This window comes from Neofelis nebulosa, chromosome 1 (genome assembly GCF_028018385.1).
Source record: "Neofelis nebulosa isolate mNeoNeb1 chromosome 1, mNeoNeb1.pri, whole genome shotgun sequence".
NCBI classification, from domain to species: Eukaryota; Metazoa; Chordata; class Mammalia; order Carnivora; family Felidae; genus Neofelis; species Neofelis nebulosa.
The window spans coordinates 68,866,191-68,893,541 of NC_080782.1; the positions used below are offsets into that span (position 1 = coordinate 68,866,191).

The 27,351-nt window shown below is 38.5% G+C and overlaps 1 protein-coding gene across 2 annotated transcripts in view; it reads right to left on the reverse strand.

Annotated features, from left to right (window-relative positions):
- CAMK4 (calcium/calmodulin dependent protein kinase IV) overlaps nt 1-27,351 on the reverse strand; it is a 215,790-nt gene that overhangs the window by 56,702 nt on the left and 131,737 nt on the right. For both annotated transcript variants that reach the window (XM_058725170.1, XM_058725177.1), the window contains 2 exons: nt 25,930-26,012; nt 4,225-4,297 (listed from right to left, as the gene is read on the reverse strand). In XM_058725170.1, coding sequence (XP_058581153.1) covers nt 4,225-4,297; nt 25,930-26,012 — 156 coding nt within the window. The remainder of the gene's footprint in view (nt 1-4,224; nt 4,298-25,929; nt 26,013-27,351) is intronic.

Below are 27,351 nucleotides of genomic sequence, written 5' to 3' on the forward strand. Positions count from 1 at the left end.
ATTCAATATATACTCTATATGTACAAGTTTCTCCAGGTGCTCAAGTCATGGCTTTGAAACTAAGACATACCTAAGAGAGTTGTGGCTAGAAAAAAGATGGAAAGTGGCATCAGGAGTGGGGCAAAAAGGAGACAGTAATTCTTTTTGGAAATAGAAGAACAGTAGGATATCAGGGAGAACAAGAAAAGGACTGGAGATGGTGGCAACAGTAAGAGACATCAGAGGTGTTGGACTATTCCCTGATTATCTTTGTAAGTAAATGGAAAAGGAGGGCTTTAAGACTTGGCATTGTGCTTTCTGGCATATGAGGACGTGATGACCCTTCCAAACTGTCCAGATTGACCTAGACCATCTAATTTGGGACTACCTGGAATTCATTTCGGGAAGATAGAATACTCAAGAAGGCTTAATGATCTGCCCTCAAAGACTAACTGGATGAATTCAAACTCAAAGAGGGAAACATCTTTCACATTCACTTTAAAAGCTTTCATAAATTCTATTTAAAGCTAAAAAGCAGAGGGAGCAAGATTACAGTCAGACAAATACTGTGAAATATTTGGGGCAAGAATTGGGATGAAGTGGGGAGGAAGGGAAGGATTGTGAGATTTGTTACCTAAGAGGTATAATTATCCACACAACATATTTCCCAAGAACTTTTCAATCTTCAAGCTTTCTGCTTCTGTGCTTTCAAAAGCCAGCCTAGATATAGTCTTCTAAGTGTGTGATCCAGAGGAAATGTGAGATGTATCACTGATTACTTTGAGTTCCCAACTGTCCTATTTTTATAGCTATCTATAGCTATGTAGTTGACAATAAACTATTTCATAAATGTCAGCCACTTCCCACAAGTTTTAAATTGCTTGCTTATTCTACCTGTGGAAACATTTAGGAAAATTATTATTTTTTTCTCTAAGTTAATCTTTAGTTGTAGCAATCAGAGAAAATTTTTGTAAAACTTCTTTCAAAGAGTGACTTGAATGTGGCAATCTACTTTTTTTTTTTTTTTTGGTCTTACTTATTTATTTATTTAGTACTTTTTTTTATTATGTAAGTTTTTATTTAAACTCCAGTTAGTTAACATACAGTGTCATACTAGTTTCAGGTATACAGTATAGTGGTTCAATAGTTCCATACATCATCTGGGGCTCATCACAACAAGTGCATTCCTTAATCCCCAACACCTATTTAACCCATCTCCCCACAAACGTCCCCTCCGGTAACCATCAGTTTGTTCTCTGGAGTTAAGAGTCTATTTCTCAGCGTGCCTCTTTCTCTTTTTGTCCCCCCTCCCCCCCCTTTGCTCGGTAACTTCTCAAACTGGAGCTTTCTGAGTAGATAGAATAACAAGTTTTTTGTTTGTTTGCTTTAAATTGACAATTAGTAGTAGACTAATCAATCCATCTTGCAAGATCTGGAATAGAGTTGAAGTCTAGGCCCTCTTTTCTATGTGAGGTACCCCTATCTGGGGCATCCCTCCCTGTTGGGGGCCCTTTTATTCCTTAATTGGTGTAACTCCAATAGGTGGAAAAAGTCTGATGATGAAAGCATTCATTTCTCATTCGCTGAATAAGGACAGAGTTCTCTCAGTCAGCTACCTGAGTATCACTAAATTGAAGCATGCCCACTGTGATAAACCAAAAGAATCAAGCGCTGACCTAAATGGATGGAAGCAGCCAGCAAGAACATATTGAAGAAGGTGTGTTTTGAATGACGGGAAAAGAATTAAATGATAGTAAGGGAGCAGAAAAGAATCTCATGAATGAAAGCAAGTTATAAAGAAAGCTTTCTTTCATATGAAATGAGCAGAAAAATGATAGTAAGCATGTTTCACTAAATGTATCAGCATCTAGAAAGACAAAACACAGAATAGTGACTATTTCTATTTTGATGCATTTTCAGTTATTTAGTTGGTAAATATTTATTGAGCACTGACTATTGTCAATTGTTTTTGATTTTAGTACTTAGCTGGGGAGTAGGGATGTACGTATAGATTTTCAACATCTAATACATCTTTATACGAATATACTGAGTCTGAAGTTGCTTGCCCTTTTCCCTCTCTTTTGAACATTGCTATCAGCTTATTTAGTCTTTTCTACTACTCTGTTAGGTTAAATATTATGCCTATTTTACATGAGGAAATGAGGCTCAGAAGTGTTTAGTGATAGGGCCCAAGCTCACATATCTAGAAATTGAACCAAGCTCTGACTCCCTAAGTCCTCTTAACTGCTATACCAGCTGCCTGCTGCCTGATTTGGATAAATTGACAGTGAGCCACTGCCAGCATGTTTATTTAAATAGATAACCTATCGTATATAGTAATGAGAAACGAAGTTTTTAAATGGGTATTTAAGAAAGGCATAAGGACGCCCGAGTGGCTCAGTCGGTTGAGCATCTGACTTCAGCTCAGGTCATGATCTTGTGGTTCATGAGTTCAAACACCATGTCAGGCTCTGTGCTGATAGCTCAGAGCCTGGAGTCTGCTTCGGATTCTGCGTCTCCCTCTCTGCCCCTCCCCTGCTCGCTCGCACTCTCTTCTCTCAAAAATAAATGGAAATTTAAAAATTAATTAAATTTAAAAAAAAATAAAAAATTTAAAAATTCAAATTACAAATAACTGCCATTATTGAATTCAGAAGTGACAAGATGAAAACAAGGACTGAAAAAGAGAATTTTAGACTTATATATTTAATGACAGGAACTGGAAGTAACTAGAAGTGATTGTTTGCTTGTTTGTTTAATAAAGCACTCAGGAGCAGTCATCGCATGGTAGGGAACAGGATTAGGTTCAGGGGCAGTAGAAGGAAGACCCCACTGAAGTTGGAAAGGTGGCTATGAGGAGAGAAGGTAATGGAAGAGTTAAAAATCATTCCCAAGCTGGCAAGCTTAAGAAACCAGGGATGGTAACTACACTGCTTGTGATGAAAACTCTGGAGTGGAGGGGTTATTTTGGGTATGGTAAGAGGATGAATTTGAAATAAAATATTCATATAATCAGGAACTGCACTGTATATTTAGAGTAAAATTCCAGGGCATCCTCTCCACCTTCAAACTTTTCATACCCTACCATAGCAAAAAGACCAAAACACTTGTATAGGAAGGAATAATTTGGAAAGACTGGGCTATATATCCAATTGAACTTGGTGTTGATAACTCAATCATGGATTTGGTCAGACCATAGATCTGCTATCTCTAGGAGTCCTGTGGAGACTCTGAAGACTGTTTTTCCTTTTCATCAATAATAGACAAGCTAGTTAGGTATCAGAGTCCTTCCTACTTGCTTTCCTTCTTCTCTCCCTCCTTGGCTCCCTTCCCTCTTTCCCTCCTTTCTGTTTTGGTTGGGGTAAAATTCACAGGACATGTGATCTTGTCACTGTGGTTGATTTCTCAAGATACTGAATGATGATTTTAGTTAGATAATTGACTCCACACAATAGAATATATCTTAATTCTGAGTATATTTTATAGATTTGTCTCTTTAATGCTGATAAATATCTCCGCTTGGGCTTCATCCTGTTTGTTCAGACAGTAATTTGTTCTGACTTTATATTCAATAAATGAATAATCACCAAAGTGTTCCAGCACATATCAGACACCATTAAACATATGGGAAAAATTTCATCAGTGGAGTCTGTTTCATCTAGGCAAATGTTTCCTTATTAATTCAATCCAAACAAGCTTCTCAAAATTACATATTTCTGTAAATGTGTATGCATGTTTCTATCATCAACTTTCAAAACTTTATTCTAGTTAGAAACATTAACTTATATTTTTCCTTAAAAAATACAATTGTCAGTATTTTTAACTTTAATTGACTTATTACTTGTCTTGAAAGAAAAATCAATAATCTCTATGCTCCAAGATCTATATTTGTCACATTCAACCTTCCTCCACTTCCCTGCCAAATAACAAAAACAATAAGGAAACAAACTCAAGAAATGGAAAGAAAGAGAAGAGAACAAGTATAGGCACCAGCACCAAAGTCTGATTGGATTTCATAATAATGGAAATTATTTTAACAAACTTATGGTATTATACAGGAGGATTGCATCTCTCAGGGAGTAATCAATAGAAAATATACATTTATCAACATATATTCTACAAAGTATTGCATACTGTTTTGTTGTGGATGTTACGGCTGGTCACAGATGTACACTAGTTAACTGATGATTCTGTAAGAAGAAAAGTTTACCAAAAGTTACACTACTGCTGTCACTTCATACTTACAGCAACTGCCTCCAGGATTTGTTTAACAGCATCTGCAGCATCTCGTTCACTATAATATCCCTTTTCCACAATCCTAAAAAAAAAAAAATAATAATACTAATAACCATGAAATGCTTCTCAGACATATGCATTCAGTGGAGTAGATGTGAAAACAGTTTAATTAAGTTAATGTTAAGGAAGATACATCTAAACAGCCCCAACAGGCTAGCATAATACCAGGGGAAATATTTCCATAAGCTGATACTCTAGAAATTTTGGGTTTAAGAAAATGAAAAACATTTATCTTGCCTTGGCTTGAACTGTCCATCCTATTTGAGGACAAAAAAAATTCTTTTTAAACTTTGTATTGAGAATTGTGTTAAACATATACCAACTAGGCAACATACCATGAATTATCCTGTGTAATTGCTACACAGCTTCAATAATTATTAATTCATGGCCAATGTTGTTTTATTTATCCAATCAATTATTTTCCATTCTCTTTTTTTAATTTTGAAGTATCAGACATCACATAATTTCATTATAAATAAGGAGTTTTCTCTAAAAAAAGAGGATCTTTTAAAACTCATAACTACAATGCCATTATCATACCTATAAATTACAATTCCTTAATATTTTCAAAACCACAGTGTTTCAAATATCCAATTGTCTTGGACATGTTAAAAATTGTTTGTTTGAATCAGCATCCAAATAAGGTCCACACAGTTTGACTGGTTACATGCGTCTCTTATTCTCTTTTTACATGTAGCTCCTCATTCTTCACCCCTCCTTCTGCCCCCTCCTCTCTCTCCATCTGGCTTTCTATTCCAAATACACGACTTGCTCTTTTTGCATGGATATGGACAAAGAATCTTTCTTTTCATTCTTTTTTTTTTTTCAAGGAATCTTTCTTTTAATTTAAGTCTTTTTCATTTTGCTTTCAGGAATGTTTTCCTGAATTAGAATGCTTTGTACCCATATCTGTTTTCTTCCATTGCTTTCATTGCTTTGGTTTTCTTCTTTGGGGTGTGCAGTTACATGCACTATGAGGTCTTTTTTTGTTTTTTTTACTTTTGACTTATATTTTCTCTCTCCTTTATGATGTTCTTAATTTTAGTATTAAGTAATATTAATTTCAATATTCTGCAGATTATGTAATGCTTTCATCTGTTTTGTGGGCACACCCTCCTGACATGCGAATTTTCTGTGCTCTTATAATCATTTTGTATTGCAATTAATGGAGACACCTGTCTGTTGCTATTTATTTTTAAGCAAAGTTGGTTTTCTTAACCTTTTTGACAGAACGATGGGTCAGGATATCTTTTAGTTTCATGTCTCTTGACTTTCTGATTATTTTCATGAAGCATTCAAAATTATGACCTCATACTTTCTGAGATCTCTTCTCCTCTATCTGAAACTTTACCTCTACTCATCTGCTCTGGGTATTAGAGTCTCTTCCCAGCAGTTTCTCCTAATTTACCCAAGGGGGCTTCAGATAGTACCTCCAGGATTTATAGAGCCTTGACTGTATTAGTCAAGTCCTTCAGACCTTATTGTAGGGGGATCCTTGTGATTCTCAGAGATTTGGATGGCAAAAAGCCCTCACAATTTCAGCTGTTCTTGTATTGGCCCATTCTGCTTCTCAGTGATTTGGAGGCTTTGGAGATTGGAGTCTTCTCCTCTTCTTAGGTTTATCAATGTCCCCTTACGTCCTCTAACCTCGAGGCTAATACTATGTGGCTCTTGTAACGGTCATTAGTTTGTCCTCATTCACTTGTTTCAAGGTTTCGTGGGAAACCTTGTCACCTGGTTTTGTTATAGATATTGTCTGTGAGTTTTACGTTTTTCTGTCCTAGTTTCTCTATTCTTATAGAGATGTTTCAAAAGACTAGAAAACTACACTGTTTCTATTTCTATCTTCCCAAAATTTCAAGAAAAACACATTTTTTATACTGCTAAAGAGTACCAACTTGCATAAGATGTTTTCAGCTGACAAAAGTTTGTGGTAAAGATATGCCTGAAAAAGGTCAATTCAAAACATATAAGAGACAAAATTTCAACAATTTTTGTAATTTTGTATTGAAGTTTTTTAGACTAACAATATCTTACATAGCACAGTTATTTTTCACAAAGTATCTTCCTTTTTTTTTTTATGTTGTGGCAAGAAGCTGTAAGTTCTCAAAGCTGGTATTAAAAGTTGGATTTAAAAATCTATAAAATGTTGGGAATGCAAGCTAGTGCAGCCACTCTGTAAAACAGTATGGAGGTTCCTCAAAAAAACTAAAAATAGAACTAAACCACAACCCAGCAATGTACTACTAGGTATTTATCCAAGGGATACAGGTGTGCTGTTTCAAAGGGACACATGCAACCCAATGTTTCTAGCAGCACTATCAACAATAGCCAAAGTAAGGAAAGAGCCCAAATGTCCATCGATGGATGAATGGATAAAGAAGATGTGGTATATATATACAGTGGAGTATTACTTGGCAATCAAAAAGAATGAAATCTTGCCATTTGCAACTATGGGGATGGAACTGGAGGGCATTATGCTAAGTGAAATTAGTCAGAGAAAGACAAAAATCATATGACTTCACTCATATGAGGACTTTAAGAGACAAGACAGATGAACATAGGGAAGGGAAACAAAAATAATATAAAAACAGGGAGGGGGACAAAACAGAAGAGACTCATAAATATGGAGAACAAACTGAGGGTTACTGGAGGGGTTGTGGGAGGGGGGATGGGCTAAATGGGTAAGGGGCATTAAGGAACCTACTCCTGAAACCATTGTTGCACTATATGCTAATTAATTTGGATGTAAATTGAAAAAAATTAAATTAAAAAGTATCTATAAAATGTTTCCAAAATAGGGGATGGATGATAAGGAAAAGCAGAAAAAAAACAGGTATCAAATAAAAAATATATAAGAAGATACCTCAGTGACCATAATTATCAAGATTCAGAAAAATTATAATTATATGGATGCAAAAATTTCAATTATTTTATTTTCTCTATTCAACACTGTCAAGAGACACAAACTCATCATCTTTTCAAAGGAGGAATGATGAAATATCCTTCCTCACCTTTTTATTTATCAGATACCGGTTATGTGCCAAGGTCAAATAAAATGTCAAAGTAGATTACAATATTAAGGGAATCATTATTAATTGGTTCTTGAAAATCAGTTTTCATACAATATTTCCTTTTAATATCACAAATTCTTCCAATTCATGATTAAGTTACATAGTCTACTTACTAGAAATTTAATTGCACTATACTTTCTGAACATTTTAAAATTAAGTGTGAGAGAAGAGGAAAAGAAGGACTAGTATGTCAGAGTAAGTTGAGAACTTTGGCTACCATTACATCATCCTCTGCATTTTGCTCTAAATGTATATTTTGTGGTACATCCATCAACCAACTCAAATGTAATTAGTGTCTCCTCTGTGTGTGGCACCTGCACTCTAGCAGCTTGGCTTTCCCCAGTCCTCTTAAATGAGGAGAGTTGTTACAAAGACGATGGAAAGGAATGGCCAATAGTTACCTTTCTTTCTACCGCCCATTCTCCCCAGAAGAGGATAAAATCAGTTACTTCCTGCGCTGCAAAAAACAGCGTGGATTTTTCCCATAGTCACTCACCAAGGCTAGAGCTTTATCACAACTGCTTTGTGGCACCCCTCTAGAGGGTGCTATTCATGACTTAGTCTATGTAAGCAGTACTCCGCCAAGTTTCACAGCCGTTTGCAGCCTCTCTGATGAGAAATCCTCCTTGTCTGCTAGGTACATAAGTTCTTATGAACGTATCCCCACCTCTTAGAAGGGAAGTGCTTCACCCACTAGAAATTCCTCCCTATATTTTGATTTATTATGATGCCCCAAGCTTTGGCCTACATATGATGTTTATGCATTTTTATTTGGGTATAATTTAGAGTTAATTGCCTGTGTTTAGAATGTGACCATGTGTGTGAATGTCTAGGGACTGGCTAGATAAAGCAGTGAATTTTCTTGGGACCTGTTTTCAGGTAGGATAGAGGGAAGAGTAGTAGGTGTAAGAACAGGTAATGGAAATCTCACTAATTTTCTACAACATATGCTAAATTAGTAAAACATTTCATCTAGTTAATGGAAAGGATGCATTCTTTTTTTTTGTTTGTTTATTTTTGAGACAGAGAGAGACAGAGCATGAATGGGGGAGGGGCAGAGAGAGAGGGAGACACAGAATCGGAAGCAGGATCCAGACTCTGAGCCATCAGCCCAGAGCCCGATGCGGGGCTCAAACTCACGGACCGCGAGATCGTGACCCTGGCTGAAGTCGGATGCTTAACCGACTGAGCCACCCGGGCGCCCCGGAAAGGATGCATTCTAACAGATATGTTCATTCACTCATTTATCCAAGAAATATTATGGAATGACCGTTATGTGCTGGGCATTCAGTAGTGAACCAGACATGGCCTCTGCACTTATGGGGTTTCTCTTGGTATTAGCAGACACAGACAATCAACACAGTGTGCTAAATACTGTTGCAGAGGTATTAGAGAATGACCTGAAAGCTCACAGAGAGGACCAGTGATTGATTCTGGAGGCCATGCATGGTGGGAAAAGGATTCCAGAGACAGCTATATCTCAGCTCAGACTTCAAGGGTGTGTACAAGTTTTCTAGTTGCAGAAAGGGTAGGAGCTAGGAGTGGGATAGGTATAGAGGAGGAGCAGGGACTAGAGAAGAAGAAGATTGGTCTTAAAAAAATTTTTTTTTAATTTGAGAGAGAGAGAGGGAGCACACGCAAGTTTGGGGGAGAGGCAGGGTAGGGGGAAAGAAAGAGAGAGAGAGAATCTTAAGCAGGCTCCACACTCAGCATGGAGCCCAACATGAGGCTTGATGCCAAGATCCTGGGATCATGATCTGGGCAGAAATCAAGAGTCGGATGTTCAACTGACTGAGTCACCCAGGCACCCAGGAAGGAGTTTGTTCTAAGAAAAAGGACCAACACTACAGTGAGAATTATGAGAGTGTGGACAACATAGTGATAGTCAAACAATAATTCTGTCTAACATGAGCCAGGTACTTGCAGAATCTATAAAGAATAAAATTTGGGTCCTGCCCCAGAGGAAACCACAGTAGAGAAATTATTAACAAAAGCATCACCATAGATGTAAAACATGTTATACTAAGGTTTGTACAGCCAAAGGATTTATAAATTCTGTTGTCAGAAATGTCTCTAGAGTAGACATGTAGGACAGGAGCACAGAATGCAGGCACTCTCCCTACCCCATCCCCTTGACCTCTACTCTCCATAGCTTAACCACATGTCTTCTAGCTTCCTTCTGCTAAAAGGCATTTTGTTCCCAGTGGATTTGTTCATGGAGTTAGGTTTCTGGAATTCAAACATTCATCTTTAAGTATTTTATAAGTTGAGCTTCCACCGAGGCCATTCATGGCTGACTAGAAAGATCAACAGCAGTGAACTTCTCAAGTTGCAAATGCAGGTTTTTAACTTAAACTAAGATTGGAAGTGAAGACATTAGTGACCAAGCAAAGGAAAATGAAATCTTACAACCTTTTTCTCTCCATTTAGGCATGACTACAGTAGATATGTTAGGCCAATACCTTCTGTAGGTTATCATGGGAAAATTTTTAGCCTTCTCACTAGATTTATGTTTTGATCACCCACAGAGCCTCGCTCCCAGTCTTGCTCATACTGGGCAGTCAATAACTATTTGTGGAATTGTTGAGAAAATGAATAAAGTTTTACACCATAAGATGGCCGATGGGACTAAAACAAGCTCTGGTCTCTGGCTTAGAAACCCCTCTTCCGGGTTCTTCTAGCCCTGTTTGCCAAGTGCACGAAAACCCTTCCACAAATATGGAGGCTGACAACTATAAATTACCCTTCTTGCTTGCATTTGGGGCTCAGATCTTTGGAGAAATGGTCTCTTCTGAGACTGCCAGTGTTAAATAAATCTCCGATCCCCCAAGATCTCGGAGTGCCACTTAGTTTTTCCGCCAGCGTTCCAGCCTGGTTCCGTAACAGGCTGGAATCAATACTAACTGCCAAGTAAATGAGTGCCAGAGAAATTTCAGACTGTGGATATTTGAACAACTCCTTTGCCTGTGTTCCTTATCACGGGGAACAAAGCATTGGACTAGAAACTGATGTTTATCACAAGTATGCTGGATATGGATCCAAGGGGAGAGTAGCCATATAGATGCTTCCCAAAGCAAAATACAACAGGTATAAAGGTTCCTGTTGGCCTTAGGAATACATTCAGAGTTAGTTCCTAGATATTATTGTAATAACATGAATCTTTTTTGAAACTTATTTTGAATAAAATCAAAATGATTCAAATCAGCAAAATACATCATTTGTTTCATGAGGCAACACATAGCAATTTCTCTGTAATATTTAGCTAGAATTTCAGAAAAACAAGTTGCCATATACATCCAATCAAGAGTTTGTAGCTTTATACAAAATATATTAGTGCCTTCAGTTTTTAGAAGCAATGAAATATTGAATCATTGTAGGGGTTTTAGAGCTGTAAAAAATAGGATAATTTTGGTTTTTATATTTAAATATACTTATTGGTATATTTCTCCTCGGATTTAGCAAACTAATTTCTTTTTCATGCTCTGTAACATAATAAGAAGGGATTTAAGATGTTATCAGCATCTTCAAATCATTTTCAAAGGCCCAGGGCCATGTAGTTTCTCGCTATTAAGCATATTTTCCTATTTTTCCATTGTGACCTGGGCTAGAAGACTCAGGGCTAAAAACAAAGACTCAGGATTTTAATCACAAGGGGACCCAAAAAGCTACCCTGAGATCTCAGTTCCCATGGGTCCCTCAGTTGCTAACAGGAGTAGCAGACATCTGCAGATCAGGGAAGGAAGTGCAATAGGGATGTGTCTCTGTAGGCTGCCAAGCTGTGATCCTCTGACTTCACTAGGCTTCTTAGTCCTACACCATGCTTTTTACGGCCACCATTTCCTGTGTGTTGGTGCGCACGCTCTTCTTCCCCACAGTTGGGACTATTTCCCTTCTCATCATTTTAACATTGCAGGATGAAAAAGCACAGGCAATGCCTATTTCTTTCCATGGATCTGCTTTAAAATACGACTTTTGAGCATTTGTTGCTGTCACCTTAATTGCTGTAAATTGAATTGAGCACATCACCCGGCTGAATTGAGCACATCACCCGGCTGGCAGTTAGCACCGGCAATGCAGCTGAAGAGCTCTAATCTGATCATTTCCTGAGGCCCTCAGACTTCCTGGCACGGAGATTAGGAGCCCTCCAGCTCTCCCCACCAATGACAGCTTTTTCTCAAATGGAAGTGCTATTAGATAACCATAGGTTTTTGCGGAAAAGATACTGGTCTGATGACGATGTGTACTGAAGGATCAAATAACATAGGGTAAAAGCCCCAGACAGGAGTTTCAGGAACCAAGTCTTAAGAGCTGCCAGTACATCATTACGCTGTTACATACATTAAAGTGAATTCTGCTGTAGCCTGTGTAAATCTATCACTCCTTTATAAGCTTCTTTCACTGCCTTTTCTCATTTCATTGATGACAACTTAGTGAATATTGATGGTTTTTCTAAGAAGTTCCCTGAAGAGTGTTAAATTCATAGACTTACAAAATAGTTTCAAAGATACTAGTGGCAACTGTTAAATTTGAAAGCTAGGAAGAGAATGAGGGAGCTGTGGATCATTGTGGGTGCTGCTCAGGGACAGGATGGTGCAGGAGAAAGGGGAGGTCAAATCAAACTATAGACCTGGGTTTGGGCCTAAGGGAGCCCTGGTACAGTTCCCTCGTACTGTAAGTGAAATGCTTTACCCAAAGATGTAATATAAATTGTCCAAGAGCATAGTATTTATTCAAGTTATTCGTTTGACAAATAGTGAGCAACTGCTTACTTTCTGTCTAGAACAGCTTCTAAAACAGAGTCTAAGGTAGTCATTTCTAATCCTGCCAATGTGCTCTGCTTTTGGATGTCCCTTTACCCTTCCCTCTACGCTTTACCTGCTAATTTCTGATTTCTCACTTAAAATTCAGCTCAAAGATTCTATTCCTCCCTGAAGCCATTTCTGCCTTAGACGACCCCCTTATTTTGTGCCTAAAGTGCTGTGTTTATGTCTGAATTATAACATGTAATAAAGACTTAGAGCCAAATCTCTGGCCAACCTCTGGCAAATACAAAGTGTCTTATGATATATCTTTTGTATACTTGATTCTTACTTTTATTTCCTTTTTAGTCCCTTGCCCTCATTTATTTTTTTTTTTATCTTGTGATATTGTGGTTGTCTCCATAAGCCTTAAACACATTTTTGGGAGATGATGGCAGTATTGAAAAATAATATTAGGGTCCATATCACATTTTTACTTTCCCGATTCTGGACCAGGAGCTCATTGAGGGTGAAAGCACTGTGCTCTGGTTAATGTGCTGGTGAAAAAAATAAAGGTCAGTGGTGAAGCCAGAACAGTAGGGTGAGGCCAGAATGAGTTGTTTTATTTGTCATGTTTAAAAGAACTGACTTTTAGGAAGTATCCTTCTGGGCTGACCTGATCAAATCAATGCTTTAAACATGGATGGATGGAAGACAGTGAAAGTTACACCAGTTTGGAGGCTGTTGCATTGGCAAAGAGAATGTAAAGGCTCAAAAGGGCACAAGAAGTGGGAAAGGGGAGAGAGAATGGATCTGAAAGCTGCTCAGAGAAAGAGTTATGGGGAGGGGGCTGGACAGAGTGAGAGGAAGAGGGAGAAATTAATGCTGACCAGCTCAGATGTTAAGTTAGTTCACAGAAGTAGGAGGGAGAAGCAAGATGGAGAGTGGAAGGAAGAATGTGGAGTTCACTTGAGGACATACTGATCTAGAGGTGCCTATAGGATGTGCAGGTGAAAATGTCTAGCAGATTGTTGAAAATATGGTTCTTATCTCTGCTGAGACAGCAGTCAGCAATGTGGCTGAAACCACAGGAGATTGTCCAATTTACCTACAGAGAATGTAGGCAAGAGCTTTAGGAAAGGCGGACATTGAAGGAATGGAAAGAGGAAGAAGAACTCAGGATAGAGATCAGGAGGACATAAGGGAAGAGAAGCGAAAAGAATATAAAAACAGGGAGGGGACAAAACATAAGAGACTCTTAAATATGGAGAACAAACAGAGGGTTACTGGAGGAGTTGTGGGAGGGGAGATGGGCTAAATGGGTAACGGTCATTAAGGAATCTACCCCTGAAATCATTGTTGCATGATATGCTAACTTGGATGTGAATTTAAAAAATAAATTACATTAAAAAAAAAAAGGAGAAAACTGAAAAGATAGAATAAAATCCAAGGGAAAGAGAGATGCTGTCAAAACCTACATGAAAGATATGGAGAGATTTAGCCAACAGTGTAAAATACCACAGACCACCTCTCCAAAAACATACAAGCTCCAGCCTCAGCAAACCCTTGGTGTTCCTCAAAAATCCTTATTCTTGAATCAGAAGATGGCGGCATAGGAGGACGCTGGGCTCACCTCGTCCTGCTGATCACTTAGACTCCACCCACATCTGCCTAAATAATCCAGAAAACCACCAGAAGACTAGCAGAACAGACTCTCCAGAGCCAAGTGTAGACAAGAGGCCCACGGAAGAGGGTAGGAAGGGCAGCGAGGTGGTGCGCTACATGGACTGGCAGCAGGGAGCCGGGGCGGTGGAGGGGCAGCCCACCCAGCAAGGCAGAGCCCCTGAGTCTGACTTGCAAAAGCGGAGGGACCGGATGGAGTGTGTTCTGACAGCCAGCAGGACTTAACATCTGGAATGTTACAAGTCAACAGCTCTGCTCAGAGAGCAAGAGGGCTTGAGGACAATGGGAGGGAGAGTTGCTGAGCCCTGGAGGACAGAGCTCAACTCGGCAGGGAACAAAGGCACTGACCAGCGCCATCTCCCTCGCCCATCCCCCAGCCAAAATCCCAAAGGAAACCAGTTCCCGTCACGGAACTTGCTTGCACCACGCAAACACCCAACGCTGTGCTTCTGTGGATCCATCCCTCTGATGGGTCGGCCTCCCTCCCGGTGCCACAGGGCCCCTCCCACAGCAGACCACAGAAGGCAAAGCTAGCTGAGCCTGCCCCTCCCACCCCTGTGCACCTTGTGGATCCACCCTGGCTAATATGCCAGATCCCATCGAAGCAGCACCACAAGCCTGGCAGTGTGAAAGTAGCCCAAACAGGGGCCACACCATTCCGCAGTGAGTCCTGCCCCTGGGAGAGGGGAAGAAAAGGTACACACCAGTCTGACTGTGGCCCCAGTGGTGGGCTGGGGGCAGACATCAGGTCTGAATGTGGCCCCACCCACCAACACAAGTTACTCCAGACAGCACAGCAGAAGTGCCGTGCAGTTGGGCGCCACCCTAGAGACTATCCAAAATGATGAAACGGAAGAATTCTCCTCAAAAGAAACTCCAGGAAGTAGCGACAGCTAACGAACTGATCAAAAACGATTTAAGCAATATAACAGAACATGAATTTAAAATAATAGTCATAAAATTAATCTCTGGACTTGAAAAAAGTAAAGAGGACAGCAGAGAATCTATTGCTACAGAGATCAAGGGACTAAGAAACAGTCAGGAGGAGCTAAAAAATGCTATAAATGAGGTGCAAGATAAAATGGAGGTGACCACAGCTCAGATTGAAGAGGCAGAGGAGAGAATAGGTGAATTAGAAGATAAATTTATGGAAAAAGAGGAAGCTGAAAAAAAAGATAAAAAAATCCAGGAGTATGAGGGGAGAATTAGAGAACTAAGTGATGCGATGAAATGCAATAATATCTGTATAATAGGGATTCCAGAGGAGGAAGAGAGAGAGAAAAAGGGGCTGAAGGTGTACTTGAACAAATCATAGCTGAGAACTTCCCTGATCTGGGGAAGGAAAAAGGAATTGAAATCTAAGAGGCACAGTGAACTCCCTTCAGACGTAACTTGAATCGATCTTCTGCACAACATTTCATAGTGAAACTGGCAAGATACAAGGATAAAGAGAAAAATCTGAAAGCAGCTAGGGATAAACACGCTCTAACATATAAAGGGAGACAGATAAGACTAGTGATGGATCTATCTACTGAAACTTGGCAGGCCAGAAAGGGATGGCAGGATATTTTCAATGTGATGAACAGAAAAAATATGCAGCCGAGAATCCTTTATCCAGCAAGTCTGTCATTTAGAATAGAAGGAGAGATAAAGGTCTTCCCAAAAAAACTGAAGAAATTCCTCACCACTAAACCGGCCCTACAAGAGATCCTAAGGGGGATCCTGTGAGACAAAGTACCAGAGACATCACTACAAGCATGAAACCTACAGACATCACAATGACTCTAAACCCATATCTTTCAATAATAACACTGAATGCAAATGGACTAAATGCTCCAACCAAAAGACATAAGGTATCAGAATGGATAAAAAAACAAGACCCATCTATTTGCTGTCTACAAGAGACTCATTTTAGACCTGAGGACACCTTTAGATTGAGAGTGAGGGGATGGAGAACTATTTATCATGCTACTGGAAGCCAAAAGAAAGCTGGAGTAGCCATACTTATATCAGACAAACTAGACTTTAAATGAGGCTGTAACAAGAGATGAAGAAGGGCATTATATAATAATTACAGGGTCTATCCATCAGGCAGAGCTAACAATTATAAATGTCTATGCACCGAATACTGGAGCCCCCAAATATATAAAAAAATTAATCACAAACATAAGCAACCTTATTGATAAGAATGTGGTAATCGCAGGGGACTTTAATACCCCACTTACAACATTGGATATATCATCTAGACACAGGATCAATAAAGAAACAAGGGCCCTGAATGATACATTGGATCAGATGGGCTTGACAGATATACTTAGAACTCTGCATCCCAAAGCAACAGAGTATACTTTCTTCTCGAGTGCACATGGAACATTCTCCAAGATAGATCACATACTGGGTCACAAAACAGCCCTTTATAAGTATACAATAATTGAGATCATACCATGCATACTTTCAGACCACAATGCTATGAAACTTGAAATCACAGGAAAAAGTCTGGAAAACCTCCAAAAGCATGGAGGTTAAAGAACACCCTACTAAAGCATGAGTGGGTCAACCAGGCAATTAGAGAATTTTCTCTAATGAAAATGAAAATGAAAATGAAAATGAAAATACAACAATCCAAAAGCTTTGGGATGCAGTGAAGGCAGTCCTGAGAGGAAAATACATTTCAATCCAGGCCTATCTCAAGAAACAAGAAAAATCCCAAATACAGAATCTAAGAGCACACCTAAAGGAAATGGAAGCAGAACAGCAAAGACACCCCAAACCCAGCAGAAGAAGAGAAATAATAAAGATCAGACCAGAAATAAACAATATAGAATCTAAAAAAACTGTAGAGCAGATCAACGAAACCAAGAGTTGGTTTTTTGAAAAAATAAACAAAATTGATAAACCTCTAGCCAGGCTTCTCATAAAGAAAAGGGAGATGACCCAAATAGATAAAATCATGAATGAAAATGGAATTATTACAACCAATCCCTCAGAAATACAAGGAATTATCAGGGAATACTATGAAAAATTATATGCCAACAAACTGGACAACCTGGAAGAAATGGACAAATTCCTAAGCACCCACACACTTCCAAAACTCAAACAGGAAGAAATAGAAAACTTGAACAGACCCATAACCAGCAAAGAAACTGAATCAGTTATCAAAAATCTCCCAACAACTAAGAGTCCAGGACCAGACGGCTTCCCAGGGGAATTCTACCAGACACTTAAGGCAGAGATAATACCTATCCTTCTCAAGCTGTTCCAAAAAATAGAAAGGAAGGAAAACTTCCACTCATTCTATGAAGCCAGCATTACTTTGATTCCTAAACCAGACAGAGACCCAGTAAAAAAGAGAACTACAGGCCAATATCCCTGATGAATATGGATGCAAAAATTCTCAATAAGATACTAGCAAATCGAATTCAACAGCATATAAAAAGAATTATACACCATGATCAAGTGGGATTCATTCCTGGGATGCAGGGCTGGTTCAACATTCGCAAATCAATCAATGTGATACATCACATTAATAAAAGGAAAGGTAAGAACCATATAATCCTGTCAATCAATGCAGAAAAAACATGTGACAAAATTCAGCATCCTTTCTTAATAAAAACCCTCGAGAAAGTCGGGATAGCAGGAACATACTTAAGATCATAAAAGCCATTTATGAAAAGCCCACAGCTAATATCATCCTCAATGGGTAAAAACTGAAAGCTTTCTCCCTGAGATTAGGAACACGACAGGGATGTCCACTCTCACCGCTGTCGTTTAACATAGTGTTGGAAGTTCTAGCATCAGCAATCAGACAACAAAAGGAAATCAAAGGCATCCAAATTGGCAAAGATGAAGTTAAGTTTTCACTTTTTGCAGGTGACATGATATTATACATGGAAAATCCGATAGACTCCACCAGAAGTCTGCTAGAATGATACATGAATTCAGCAAAGTTGCAGGATACAAAATCAATGTACAGAAATCAGTTGCATTCTTATACACTAACAATGAAGCAACAGAAAGACAAATAAAGAAACTGATCCCATTCACAATTGCACCAAGAAGCATAAAATACCTAGGAATAAATCTAACCAAAGATGTAAAAGATCTGTATGCTGAAAACTATAGAAAGCTTATGAAGGTAATTGAAGAAGATATAAAGAAATGGAAAAACATTCCGTGCTCATGGATTGGAAGAATAAATATTGTCAAAATGTCAATACTACCCAAAGCTATCTACACATTCAAAGCAATCCCAATCAAAATTGCACCAGCATTCTTCTCAAAGCTAGAACAAGCAATCCGAAAATTCATATGGAACCACAAAAGGCCCCGAATAGCCAAAGTAATTTTGAAGAAGAAGACCAAAGCAGGAGGCATCACAATCCCAGACATTAGCCTCTACTACAAAGCTGTAATCATCAAGACAGCATGGTATTGGCACAAAAACAGACACATAGACCAAGGGAATAGAATGGAAACCCCAGAACTAGACCCACAAACGTATGGCCAACTAATCTTTGACAAAGCAGGAAAGAACATCCAATGGAAAAAAGACAGTCTCTTTAACAAATGGTGCTGGGAGAACTGGACAGCAACATGCAGAAGGATGAATCTAGACTACTTTCTTACACCATTCACAAAAACAAACTGAAAATGGATCAAGGACCTGAATGTAAGACAGGAAACCATCAAAACCCTAGAGGAGAAAGCAGGAAAAAAGCCTCTCTGACCTCAGCTGCAGCAATTTTTTACTTGACACATCCCCAAAGGCAAGGGAATTAAAAGCAAAAATGATCTATTGGGACCTCATGAAAATAAAAAGCCTCTGCACTGCAAAGGAAACAATCAACAAAACTAAAAGGCAACCAACAGAATGGGAAAAGATATTTGCAAATGACATATCGGACAAAGGGCTAGTATCCAAAATCTATAAAGAGCTCACCAAACTCCACACCTGAAAAACAAATAATCCAGTGAAGAAATGGGCAGAAAACATGAATAGACACTCCTCTAAAGAAGACATCCAGGTGCCCAACAGGCACATGAAAAGATGCTCCACGTCGCTCCTCATCAGGGAAATCACACTCAGATATCACCTCACACCAGTCAGAGTGGCTAAAATGAACAAATCAGGAGACTGTAGATGCTGGCGAGGATGTGGAAAAACAGGAACCCTCTTGCACTGGTGTGAATGCAAAGTGGTGTAGCCGCTCTGGAAAACAGTGTGGAGGTTCCTCAAAAAATTAAAAATAGATCTACCCTATGACCCAGCAATAGCACTGCAGGAATTTACCCAAGGGATACAGGAGAACTGATGCATACGGGCACTTGTACCCCAATGTTTATAGCAGCACTCTCAACAATAGCCAAATTATGGAAAGAGCCTAAATGTCCATCAACTGATGAATGGATAAAGAAATTGTGGTTTATATACACAATGGAATACTGCTTGGCAATGAGTAAGAATGAAATATGGCCTTTTGTAGCAACGTGGATGGAACTGGAGAGTGTTATACTAAGTGAAATAAGTCATACAGAGAAAGACAGATACCATATGGTTTCACTCTTATGTGGATCCTGAGAAACTTAACAGAAGTCCATGGGGGAGGGGAAGAAAAAAAAAAGAGAGGGAGAGAGCCAAACCATAAGAGACTGTTAAAAACTGAGAACAAACTGAGGGTTGATGGGGGTGAGAGGGAGGGGAGGGTGGGTGGTGGGTATTGAGGAGGGCCCCTTTTGGGATGAGCACTGGGTGTTGTATGGAAACCAATTTGACAGTAAGTTTCATATTTAAAAAATAAATAAATAAATTTTAAAAATAAAAATAAAAAATCCTTTTTTTTGCCTTAGTCTGTTCTCACGTTCCTGCTAACAAACTTCATTTCCTTCAGGTGCCCTAGTCCACTGTCTCCCAGCCATTGTTAGGAGATAAATTTCTTTTCTACAATACTGTTAAAATAGAGCTTATCAAGTCTGAACTACTTAAACTACCCTCCCTTCCCCCAACACATTCCTATTCCCAGCCCTAGGCAACCACAGCTTTGCTTTTGGTCTCTATTGATGTGACCCTTCTGGAAATTCCATATAAATGGAGACATACAATACGCAGTCTTTCCTGTGTGTTTGTTTTACTTAGCATAATGTTTTTGAGGCCCATGTATGTTGTAGCATGTATTGAAGGAACATTCTTATTCATTGATGAACAGTATTGCACATTTTGTTTGCTCATTTGCCAGTTCATGTACAGTTAAGTTATTTTCTCTCCTGGAACACAGCACACGCCATATGCAGGCATCCACCCATGCCTGCAGTGCTGCCCCTGTGGAATCTGCAGGGTGAAGGGAAATGACAAAAACTTGCTGATGCCCATGATGTGCTGTGAGTAGCAAAGTCCTTTGTCTCCGACCCAGGAGTCTCATATCTTTTTCCAACACCCATGAAGGTATAACAGGCTAATTTACTAGTTTGTAAGTAGAGCAGAATTATATTCCAGCCCCAACAGTAAATCCTCTACCAGTGTTCTTCTTTTGCAACATTGTTGTGACTACTCCAGGTTCTTTGAGTCTTCTGCCTCTTGACTCTGCTTCAGAAGAAACTTTTTCTACTTTAAACAAATCGTTTTATCTGCCTCCAGATCTTATTCCCCTACTCCCCGGCATGTTGTTCCATATATAAGTCCCTCTCACATAGATGTTTCCTACCTCTCCAGCTTGTGGGTTCCTTCCTATCAGCAAATAAATGTGTTCCCAGTGTGCCAGCTTAAAATAATAAATAAACCTCCATTTATCCTGTGCCTCCTACTACTACCTCACCTTTATCCTTCCCTTTATAGCCCAGCTGCTAGAAAGACTATAAATCTGGTCCAAATCAAAGTATATGTTTTCTTCACATATAGCCAGATAAAACTGCTTAAAGAGAAGATGTATTTAAAATATCCATGGTTGGAAGCACCTGGGTGGCTCAGTCAGTTAAGCCTCCGGCTTCGGCTCAGGTCATGATCTCCTGGTTCGCAAGTTCGACACCCCCACAGGACTCTGTGCTGACAGCTCAGAGCCTGAAGTCTGCTTGGGATTCTGTGTCTCTCTCTCTCTCTGCCCCTCCTCTGCTTACTCTCTCTCTCTCCCTCTCTCTCTCAAAAATAAAAATAAAACATTAAAAAAAATTTTAATTGAAAATTTTTTAAAATATCCATGGTTGAATATATACATATTAATATTTAAGTTAAGCCCCCACTGAAGTAAGACAAAATATCACATTACTATTTTGAAGTTCTATTTTTAAGTACTAAGAGTGTTTGCATTTGCTTACATAGCAGCAGCATGACATGCTAAAATAGTCATATGCTTTGGAATCTGACACACTTGATTCCAATCCCATTAAACTATTGTTGTAGACCCAGTATAAGCTGAGTGACCTAACAGTAGTTAATAGACCTCTCTAATCCTCAGTTATCTGGTCAATAAAATGTATACATCAAGGCCTACCTTGTACATGTGTTGCCGTGAGGATTAAATGAGATCACGCTTAGTAAAATGCCCAACCACTTCCAGGACACCAACAGGCACTCGTTATAGTAACTAATTATCCTTTTCAGACAGATCTTATGGATTTTTCACTTTAATAACAATGATCAATTTTTGTCATGACAGTCTTTATAAATTCAGACATAATCTGAGTTTGGTTTAACCACAATACCAACCATGGTACAACTCTGTGGAGACTGGGCAAGGAAAACCCTAAGTTCTATTTCTAGAAATTTTTCTAATGACCATATCCTTAAAATTCCATTTCTGCCAACACTAAGAACCCTGAAATATTCAAGTGGAGATGACTGTTGGGGCTGATATACTAGGACTCTGTCAGGTGATTAACAGGGTCAACGCATAGTTCCCAAATATAACTACTACTTCTCTTGCTTACTGACCACTTGCAGTTTTTAAAAAGAATATTTTCAGTTTGGAGAACTTAAAAAAAAGTTTGCAGTCAAATAGATAGGAGTTTCAATCTTGGCTTTATGGCTTAGTTTCTTCAGTTTATTCTCTTGAAAAAATTAGAATAATACCTCAAAACACTTGAAGAGCGATTGAGTGGGTTAAATGCATATATAGCTTTGCATAGAACCAACCAATACATCATGGATTCTCCATAAATAGAATAAACATGAGTTTGCTCTCTGGGAAATGATTCGAAAGGAACTAACTGGATTTAATAAGAAAGACAGTGGGGCCATATGAGAAGGCAGAGCTGGACCAGAACATAGTCTGGATGCCTAATTTGGGAAAATCATTTACCTTTACTCATCCTCAGTTGCCACATCTGTAAAGTGGGGACAATGCTTTTTCATCCTCCTTACCTTGATATAAAAGAGGAGAACACATGAGCGTCTGGGAAAGGAATTTTAAAACCAAATATATTGATTTTTTGTTCTCAGCAACAGTGGGGTAGACAAGCCTCCAGGCAAGAACAATGAAAACAAGCTAAATAATTTTTTTTTTAAATATATTTGAAGACATCAGAGTTACCAAGAAAGTAAAGGATTTAGGAGCCAAGGTCCAGGAGGGAAGAAAAAACCCAGCAAAGCAAACTTAACATCTGATGCCTCCACTTTCCCTTTAAAGGCATTTACTGCTTCGATATCAGTAGCTAACAGGCTGAAAAGATGAACAAAGCTTCTGGCCATCTCACAAGATGGAAGGAACAGAAGCTGGCATTTAGGGTGTGTCAAGAAAAAGGGCTTGGAACAACTCCTGGCTTAAATTGGAACCCTTAAAGATCAAAACCCTATGAGTAGGAGTTGATAAGAACTAGATCTCCCTTCAGGAAGCTCCACTTTGAATCAACCAAATACCTGATTGAATTAAAGTGATCTGCTCCTTACCTTAACTGCCCGCAAAAGAAAATCTGCTTTTTTGGAAGGTTACAGCATTTAAAGCCTCATATTCCAAAATGTCTTATATGTAATGTTTGGCATCTAAGCAAGCATAATCAGGCAAGCAAAAACCCAAGGAGAAAACAGAAAAAGCGAGAAAATTTAAAAATCCATAACATATTCTGATAGTGGAGTTAGACAAAAATCAGGAAAAAATACTTCTTCAAAAATATAATTAGAAGACTGTAAGTATACTTCTAACTTGGCTGCTTTAAAATACAATCATTCTCTGAAAAAAAAAAGGAAAATTTACTCTTAAAGCAAACAATCTCACACTTTGTCAATTTAAAAAATGCAGTGAATTTCTAAGAAGATGATTAGATTGAGAAAGATGAAGCAGAAAACCTCTGGAGCTTTCTTTTTCCCATCATGTCTCAATTTTGTAAAGGGCTTTCTGGGGGGATTTTCTTGTACACAAAAAAAATCACTGACTTGATTCCAAAATTTTTAATCAATTGTCCTGTGCACTTTACTATTTATATTCTACATGCAACAGCAGATTCCACTTGAATTTTTACTATGTTTAGTTTTTTAGAAGCACCATGGAATAGATCTTTTTGCTACTAAAATGCAAACATTTTGGCTCTAATGGGCTAACACAATCATCTCTTCATCAATTGTTCCATTAGTTAATTTATTAGAAACTATTAACGTCATCATTAGACCAGGAATGAATTTTGATCATTGCAATTAAATGAATTTGGTTCTGACTGAAGTACAGGAAAAAACAAAACAAAACAGTATTATGATTTTTAACTCTCAAGAAAGAAAGAAATACATGGATAATAACACAGGGTATATTTTCAACTTGATACAATTTTAAAGATAACTGTAGAATTAAGTAATCTAACGGAGAAACCAAGTTCATCTCAGATATGGCAATAGATATGTGGACAACAACATTCAAGGGGGAAAAAAGTCTGGGATCTAAGACCACTAAGAGTTTTTAAGTGATTGAGTGCTTTACTGGCTGTCTGCCATTCTTTAGATGTCTTCTGCTAAATCTGAATATTTCGTCCATTTACCTCTGTAAATGAAATTTCTCAACAGTATTTAGTTTTTCATTTTTATCTAGAGCTGAATTAACTCTGTCTCATCAAATCAACTAGACTACTACAAGATGAGAGAACAGAATCTTTTCATGAAAGGTTGGAGAGGGACAGAAAGGCTTAATTCCAAAATAGTTTGAACAAATAGAGGTAAGAAGGTAAATAGTAAGTGCTATTGGTAGATGATGGCTTTAGTGTGCCATTCCTGTCCTGTAGTTATTTACAGTTAAAGAACATGGCATTTCTCTCTGATAGACTATAATTAGCAGATAATATGTTAGTTCTCCTTAGAGAGACCTTCTTACTCCAAAGGCAGCAGAATTGAACTATAAATTGACTCTATTAATGTGCCTAAAGAAGAAATACGTCCATGAAAGAGTTAGCTATACAGGTGTTAAAAAAGAAGCCATTTCTGGCAAATTCTGGTAGCATTCAAGTTAATCAGTCTAGAAGAGTCTTCACTAAACATAAGGAAACATGATGGTCTTTATTCTTACAGTGGATCAGTGTCTCAGCTTCCTTAGCAACACAGAATCACTTCAAATTTGTTCTGAGTTTCAGAGAGGTTAAGTAAATCACTCTTAGTTAGCTATTTGTCTTTTAAGTCAAGATCTAGACATGAATCCAAATGCCACAAGAAGTATATGTCTTTAATTAAAATGTTGCAATTTTCTTTTTAATATTCATTTACTTTGGAGAGAAAGAGAGAGAGAGAGCATGTGTCAGGGAGGGGCAGAGAGAGGGGGACAGAGGATTCCAAGCAGACTCTGTGCTGACAGCAGAGAGCCCTGACATAGGAGCTCGAACTCACAAATCGCAAGATCATGACCTGAGGCAAAGCTGGATGCTCAACTGACTGATCCATCAGGTGCCCCAAAATATACAATTTTTAAAGTCTGATAAACCACATAACTTTTTCCAAGAACATTTCAATGTATATATAAAAAAAATTATTTATCTATTGAAGATACACATGTAGCTCCAATCAAACTGGACCATTTTACTCCTTCCTATCTGAAGACCCAAATCTGCACTAGGTAACATTAAAAACAGACAGAACCTTTGAAAATGAACATGAATCTCTTTGGAAGCTTCATGCAGGCATCAAATTAAACTAGGTAGAGTCTGGGTGGGGAGGAAAGGTAGGAGTGCTCCTCTCCTGACACCTTCTAACCCTATCCCCTTCAGATCTCTTTCTCCTTACAGTCTATTCATTATAGTGGTTGCTCATTCATTCAGCAAACACTGAGGATTTTACTATGTGCCAGGCACTCATGCTTTATCAGTAGTTCCCTCAATCTTTCTCCTGTCTTCTCTTTGCAGCCCACTTCTCTCTTAATGCATTCTTAACCAACAGGAACTTTGTGTTAGTACCCAGCTTCTAACTCTTCCTCATATATGCCTACTTAGTCACTTTGTCTTCTTCCAATTCCATTCTCTTTTGACTACCCAAAAGAGCACAGCAAAGGGCTCCTAAGAGCCCATCTAGGTAAATAGGGAATTGTCCCAGAAAAATGGGGAAGGTGTGAAAGGCACGGAAACTTAAAGGTTGTGTCTCTTGTACATATTGTTTGCCTATATTATGCTCCACCAGGTTTTTAGGCATATTCCTTGGCATCCTCAAATCTCTGCCTCGAGTGATGAACAGATGACCAGATAACTGAAATTGGCTATAATTGGACATAACAGCATAGGTTTTACTCTGCCTCTTGGAACTCTACACAGCCTAATAGAGAAACAAGGCCTTAAAAAAATCATTTGAAGTGTATTGATTTTTATAAGCTTTTGGATCATAACAGAGAATACTATTACATGTTTAACTTTCTATAATTTTCATCAAATATTTTTTCATGAAACATTCTCATGAATGTTACTATTTAATTTAAATTTAGTATGTCTTTAGAAATTCTGTTTTTAATGGCAAAGTAAATGTTTGCAAGAGTAAATGGATATTACGGTGTTTCATTTTTCACTTACTAAGCATCCGAAATTTTCACACACCCACATCATATTAAATAACACTCTCCTTCCATTCTATACCCCTCTGAAGATACATTTCGGTAGAATTTATCAAGTGGTATGATGTGTCATTATGAAAATCATCAGAAGAAATTTCCCTTTGATACTTTTTTGGTGCCTGGAAACAAAACTTTTCTTGAGTTAGATTTCTAGGACCATCTTACCTGTCAAACAGTTCTCCTCCTGTGACGAGTTCTAGGACCAGACTGATTTCTGTAGGGGTTTCAAATATCTCTTTAAGTTTTATCTGGGAAAAGATATTAAAAATACATCAGAAATTCCTTATTTTCATCCTTCTAGGAAAGAGCTAAGACTGTGACTAAAACAACACTCTCTGTAATAGCAATATATTGGATCATCATGAATAAAGTTTCCGCATTCTGGTAACAGTAGCCATTTTTCACTCTCTGGTTGTTTTGACCAGTTACTACCTCATTTCTTTAAAGGTCCTTTTGAGTTTTTATATTTTTCTTTTTGACAATTCAAAGACAACTGCCCTAGAAACAGTTCCTAAATTTTGCCAAAACATCAAAATTTCTGAAATGCTCTGGAATTAAAAAACGAAAGCAAACAAACAAAGCTTCTTGAGACATTTGAAAGCATCATGGTTGCTAGTGATGTAAATGCCTCTTTCTCCTGGAAGGGAACTTGGAACTAGGGGTCTGAGGCAGAACAGGACCAGGTTAAAGTCTGTCCATATGGAAAGGATACCTCTCAACAGCTAAAATGTTGCTGGTGGATGAAGGGATCCTCAGAAAAGTAGTGATGGCAGGGATTTGACTGACTATAACAAGACTCGCATCACACTCAGATAACTCACCCAATTTTGGATATTTTCCTCCGTATATCAGAGAATTTAGTGATCAGGACTCATCCACATTTGAGGAAAATTCTACATTGACTTGTTGTTGAAAGAAAAAGATGGATAATGTAAAAGTTGTGACTGTATGTGGCAAATTTTGTCAATTGCTTACCCAAAGCTCTTCTCCCCCTACTTTATTGCAAGCAGATTTTGTATAGAGAAGCAAGATGCCTAGCTTCAAATTATGGATCATGATTGGTCTAAGCCACCTAGGATAATCCTCCCCCAATTTTCCAGTTCCATGCAGTGAAGAGGGATGATCTTGTGGCCAGCTCTGGCCAATAAAATCTGAAGAGAATTCTGATGCAGCTGGAAATTTTGAAAAAGCCTCTACTCTTCTCATCATACTCTGCTGGCGAAGCCTTTTCAATTCTTTCTTTCTTTCTTTCTTTCTTTCTTTCTTTCTTTCTTTCTTTCTTTCTTTCTTTCAGAGATTTATTTTGAGAGAGAGATAGAAAGAGAGCAGGGGAGGGGCAGAGAGAGAAGCAGACAGAGAATCCCAAGCAGGCTCCATGCTGTCAGTGCAGAGCCCTACCCAGGGCTCTATCTCACGAACTGTGAGATCATGACCTGAGCTGAAATCAAGAGTTGGATGCTTAACCGACTAGCCACCCAGGCATGCTCCAGTTCTTTTTGTCTTGAGTATAGGCCTGAAGACCTGTGAAAACTGTGGAGCAGCCATTTAGGACAATGAAGGAACAGCGTGAGGGTGGAAGATGTCTGG